Consider the following 6000-nt stretch of genomic DNA (forward strand, 5'->3'; position numbering starts at 1 on the left):
CAAGCCTGGGGAACAGAGCAAGGCTGTGGGAGTGTAAATTAGTTCAACCATTGTGGAAGGCAGTGCGGCGATTCCTCAAGGATCTAGAACCAGAAATACCATTTGACCCATCAATCCCATTACTGGGTATATACCCAAAGGATTATAAATCATTCTACTATAAACACACACGCACATGTATGTTTATTGCAGCACTGTTTACAATAGCAAATACTTGGAATCAACCCAAATGCTCAACAATGATAGACTGGATAAAGAAACTGTGGGACATACATATCATGGAATACTACACAGCCATAAAAAAGGATGAGTTCATGTCCTTTGCAGGTACATGGATGAAGGTGGAAAGCCCTCTTTCTCAGCAAACTAACCCAGGAACAGGAAATCAAAAACCACATGTTCTCGTTCGTAAGTAGGAGTTGAACAATGAGAACATATGGACACAGGGAGGGGAACATCACACACTGGGGCCTGTCAGGGTAGGGGGCAAGGGGAGGGAGAGCATTAGAACAAATACCTGATGCATGCGGAGCTTAAAACCTAGATGATGGGTTCACAGGTGCAGCAAACCACCATGGCACATGTATACCTATGTAACAAACCTGCAGGTTCTGCACATGTATCCCAGAACTTAAAATTGACAAAGAAGACAACAACAAACAAATAAGCAAAAAATATATATATATATATATCAAACCAAACAGGAGAACACTCTATACAGACACCCAGAAAAACCTGGGATATGACTTCCATTAATATACCTGGATGCTATGGTTTCAACGTGTACCACCAAGTTCATGTGTTGGAAACTTAATCCCCAATTCAACAGTATTGAGAGGTTGGACCATTAAGGGGTGATTAGGTCATGAGGGCTCTTCCCTCATAAACAGATGGATCCCATTATTGAGATAGTGGGTTAGTTATAGTAGGAGTGGGTTCCTGATTTTAAGAAATGAGTTTCACCCTCTCCTCCCCTTTTCTCTTCTCTTGTCTCTGTCTCTGTGTCTGTCTCTGTCTCCATCTCTCTCCCTCTCTCTCTTATTGCCCTTCCACCTTCCACCATGGGATGATGAAGCAAGAAGCCCTTGCCAGATGTGGGTCCCTCAGCCCTTGCACTTCCCAGCCTTCAGAGCTGTCAGAGATACATTTCTGTTCTTTATAAATTACCCAGCCTGTGATATTCTGTCATAGCAGCATAAAACATACTGAGACACTGGATATGGTTTTGATTTGAAGGAAAAAGCCTATTATGTCACTTACAGTCCATTCAAATGTTACGGTGGCGACTCCTGAAGCTGCTCCTGTCCCAGCCAGCCCCACATAGTGGTTGCTGCCGATGTTACTGGCAAAGAGAGAGGCGCCCATCTGGAATGCAAGAGAACAGACTAGGGTTGGAGTTAAAAGATCCAAATCAGACTTCTTGAAAATAGACAGATGCTGAGATGTTTCCGTCACTACTCCTCAGAGCAGGAGTCAAGCAAACGACGGCCCCTGGGCTAATCCAGCCCACGGTCAGTTTCTGAATGGCCCACGAGCCAAGAATGTATTTTTACATTTTTGCATTGTTAAATAATGGTTAACAATCTAAATAAGCATAATATTTTGTGAAATGTGAAATTGTAAACATGTGAAATTGTATGATTGAAATTTCATTGTCTGGAACACAGCCGCACTCATTGGTTTTCCATACGGACTTGGGCTGCTTTTTGTCCTACAATAGCAGGGTTCTGTGGCTGCAATAGACTATATGGCTAGAAAACTCTAAAGTATTTACAGTCTGGCCTTTTACAGAAAAGCCTGTTGGCGCCTGTCTTGGGAGAGCATTGGTCAATCTACTAAAATGCTCTGAGTTGAGCCTGTCCTTGGCCAAGCACTGCCAGATCTCCCATCAGCTCTTGTCCCTTTAATCATACGCAAAGACCCCAAGCTGGCTAGGAGGGAATTTCTCTCCATCCTCCCAGCCACGGGACCCTCTTTTCATTCATCCCCTCACCATTACAGTGTCTGCTGTTCTAAAGACCCAAAGATCAAGAGAGGTCTCTTGAGTGGACGTGAAGGAGCAGAAGAGAATTGGGGTGTGGCTCTTCCCACTTTTTAAGGCCTCTAAAATCACTTTTTCTACTCAGCTACATGGGGGCAGAGGATGGGATTGAGCTGATTTTTGGCTTCAAGATCGCTTGAGCCTCCTTGCATGTTTCACTAAACAGTCCTAAAAATGCAATGTCTGATTGGATGCCCCAAATAAAATTCATTTCAAACTTCCAGTTGTTCTGCTTCAGTCACCCCAGCCAGGACAGTTGCCCATCTCCACTTCCCCTCATACCATTTAGAAAATGAGTCAGATCTGTGAAGGAAGCATTTGCTAAGCACCCACTGTATAATGTGATGCCGGGCTGACACTCTCCAGGTGCAGAGGGGAAGATGCAGCCTCTGCTGCAGTGGGACCCTGGCTGAGGGGGCCACACATCAAAACCCCACAAGAACACCCACTTGGCAAGAATCAAGAGGCATCAGCATTAGCACCATCACAGAGAACACAGCCAATAACTGCATGGGACATAGGGACCCATGGAGAGAGCCGGGAGGCTCCTCAGATGAGGAAGGGCTAAGGTGAGGCATTGAAGGAGGACAGCAGACAAGGGGAGGCCAATCCTAAGAAGAGGGCCAGCATCAGCTCAGGACTGGCAACAAGGCAGGAATGTGCAGAGCTTGTAAGAAGCCAGAAGAAGACCCTTGATAAGGAGCAGAAGAAAAGAATATGAGGTGGGGCTGAACTGGGGTCCTTCAGTGCCAGACTGAACCGGCTGTCATAATAGGTGACATATTGTAATGTCCTGGAATTACAGAGAGGAGCCATGAAGTCAGGGATTTAGGAAAGGAGCCCCAGCGAGTAAGCAACCAATGTACATCAGAAATGATCAACATTCCCAATGTTTTTACATTCACTTTTTTTTTTTTTTTTTGAGATGGAGTTTCACTCTTGTTGCCCAGGCTGGAGTGCAGTGGCGTGATCTAGGCTCACTGCAACCTCTGCCTCCCAGGTTCAAGTGACTCTCCTGCCTCAGCCTCCTGAGTAGCTGGGATTACAGGTATGCACCACCACGTTCGGCTAACTGTTGTATTTTTAGTAGAGATGGTTTTGCCATGTTAGTCAGGCTGATCTCGAACTCCTGACCTCAGATGATCTGCCAGCCTTGGCCTCCCAAAGTGTTGGGATTACAGGTGTGAGCCACTGCACCTGGCCTACATTCACTTTTAAGCACACACTCAGGAAATTTGCCTCCAGAAAACTTTGGTCCACTTACCGGCCACCAGCCCACATCACGACCAGCGAGGAAGAAGCCTCCTATAGTACCTCGGTTGGTCCTCAGCATCGCCTGAGCGGAAGGGAAGACAGGTGAGGGTCAAGCCCCAGCAAGTGCACCCAGACACCCCAGAGGCTCTGGCCAGGATGCTGAGAGGGGTGACTTCAGCACTCCTACAGAGAGAAACATTTCGCTGGAAAGCGTTCTGTAGCATCAAATTTTAAAGGACTTCAAAAACAATTGCTTTGTAAAAACCCAGGGCTGGAAGAACTTAAAAAAATCATAATCCTTAACTTCTGTCTTAACTGCTCTGAGTATTCTCACTTATGAAAACCATGTGAGGTATCACTGAGCCATGCTTGCAATAAAATTTGCAGTCTCGGCCGGGCACGGTGGCTCACGCCTATAATTCCAGCACTTTGGGAGGCTGAGGCGGGTGGATCACAAGGTCAAGAGATTGAGACCATCCTGGCCAACACAGTGAAACCCCGTCTCTACTAAAAATACAAAAAATTAGCCGGGCGTAGTGGCGGGCGCCTGTAGTCCCAGCTACTCGGAGAGGCTGAGGCAGGAGAATGGCGTGAACCCGGGAGGCGGAGCTTGCAGTGAGCCGAGATCATGCCACTGCACTCCAGCCTGGACGACAGAGCAAGACTCCATCTCAAAAAAAAAAAAAAATTGCAGTCTCAAACTTATTAAAAGAAAAAAGTCAACATAAATGAAGAGTCCAACTCACTAAATCAGAAAGTGAGCAAACAACAAAAGAAAGTGAAAGAAATGCGATAATAAAAATACCCTCTTTGTCCATTATGCCAGGTGTTGGCGATGCATAGTAAATCTGAAGGTCCCGGTGCTGGCTCTGTGCACACGATGGGGTTATTAGGAGAATACATTAGCTCATTGTAAGCGTTATTTATGCAACACACAAGAAAATGATTCTGATAACACAATGACATTTGTGAAAAGCTTTGTCACAACCACACCCCTTCCCCCCTTAAGATACCTCCTCCTAAACCTTGTGCCCACCCTAAAAGCCACTGGGATTCCACCTACCCACAGCCCAACAGCCATCACCACCAGAAAATAGATGACAATGACTGAGATGTCAGCAGCATTTCGGATGCGGTCAGACAATGGAGGTGGCTCTGGGATCTCAGCTATGGTGCTGGGGCTAACTGTACTGGCCATGGCTGCAGGCAGTGCTATACCCATTCCATGCATGAGCCATCTTTATATAAGTTCTGGGTTAATGATCAGCCTCAGGCAGGTGGGGCGAGATATCAGAGCCAGCTCCTGGGTATGGAGACCTTTAAACCTCTTCTCCAAAGCTGTGGCACCCCAGCCCTCCACCAGTGAGTGCTAGCCCAGATAGAGTGTAAGAATGAGGGATGCAGGGCCAGAAATGAGGGGAGAATTTGAGGTGGGGCATGGGGTGTTCTCTGAGTGCAAAGACAGGGTCTTTAAAGAGATTTGACGAGGTGGAGGGGGGATTTGAGAGAAATGAAGACAGACAAGGAGGGGAGAAGGACAGAGGGGAGTAGGTACCAGAAACCAGCCAAGAGGGACCGAATGCAATGGTCCTTCAGAGAACAGATACAGTTTCTGACCAATGAGCTATATCCCTTGACAGTGAAGTGAATTACGCCTTTCATGGATTCCAAAGTCCCACATTTCTCTGAAGTGGGTTTCATGTGCCACAAAAAGACATTGGTGGCCTGTATAGGAAAGGAAGTGGCTCTTCAAGCACCGTATATGGAGAGTTGAGGGCAGAGCTGTGGAGAACGCTGGGTCAGAGGGTTGTACAAGGAGTGAATCAACCTGGAAGCATGTGATGGGGATCATGAGGACTCAGGAAACAAGACTCCAGGACCACAGCTGAGAAGAAGTTAGAAGTAAAGCCTACGCGGTGGCTGACATCTGTAATCCCAGCACTTTGAGAGGCCAAGGAGAGAGCATCACTTGAGGCCAGGAGTTCGAGACCAGCTTGGGCAACATAGGGAGTCTTTGTCTCTACAAAAATTAGCTGAGTGTGGTGATGCACGTGTGTGGTCCCAGCTACTTGGGAGGCTGAAGAGGGAGGATCACCTGTGATTGGGAGGTCAAAGCTATAGTGAGCCATGATCACGCCACTGCACTCTAGCCTGGGCAACTGACCAAGATCCTGTCTCAAAAAAACAAAACAAAACAAAACCAAAAACACACACGAAAAAACGGAAAGCCCGGAAATTCTTCTTTTATACTTCATTTTTTGTTGTGGCAAAGTATACATAGCATAAAATTTACCATTTTAATCCCTTTTAAGTATACAGTTCACTGGCATTAAGTACATTTACAGTGTTGTGCAGCCATTACCACTATCCATTTCCAGAACTTTTTCATCATCTCCAAACAGAAGTATGTACCCACTAAAAACTAACTCCCCAACTCCCCATCCCTCCCTCTTTACAGGCCCTGGTAACCTCTGTTATTCTTTCTTACTATATAAATTTGCCTATTCTAGGTACCTCATACAAATGAAATCATATAATATTTTCCTCTTTGGATTATTTCACTTAGTTTAACATTTTCAAGGTTCATCCATCTTGTAGCATGTATCAGAATTTCCTTCCTTTTTAAGACTGAATAATATTCCAATACACATATATACCACATTTTGTTTATCCATTCAACTGTTGATGGGCATTTAGGTTCTTTT

The 6000-nt window shown here is 45.8% G+C and overlaps 1 protein-coding gene across 1 annotated transcript in view; it reads right to left on the reverse strand.

Moving 5' to 3' along the window:
• Positions 1-5450, reverse strand: part of SLC5A4 (solute carrier family 5 member 4) — a 36830-nt gene extending 31380 nt beyond the window's left edge. The window contains exons 1-3 of the mRNA XM_032139521.2: positions 4359-5450; positions 3306-3377; positions 1261-1365 (exon numbers count right to left, since the gene is read on the reverse strand). Coding sequence (XP_031995412.1) covers positions 1261-1365; positions 3306-3377; positions 4359-4526 — 345 coding nt within the window. The 5' untranslated portion in view covers positions 4527-5450. The remainder of the gene's footprint in view (positions 1-1260; positions 1366-3305; positions 3378-4358) is intronic.
• Positions 5451-6000: the final 550 nt, after the last annotated feature.

The sequence above is a fragment of the Hylobates moloch genome, unplaced genomic scaffold (assembly GCF_009828535.3).
Source record: "Hylobates moloch isolate HMO894 unplaced genomic scaffold, HMol_V3 SCAFFOLD_19, whole genome shotgun sequence".
Taxonomy (NCBI): domain Eukaryota; kingdom Metazoa; phylum Chordata; class Mammalia; order Primates; family Hylobatidae; genus Hylobates; species Hylobates moloch.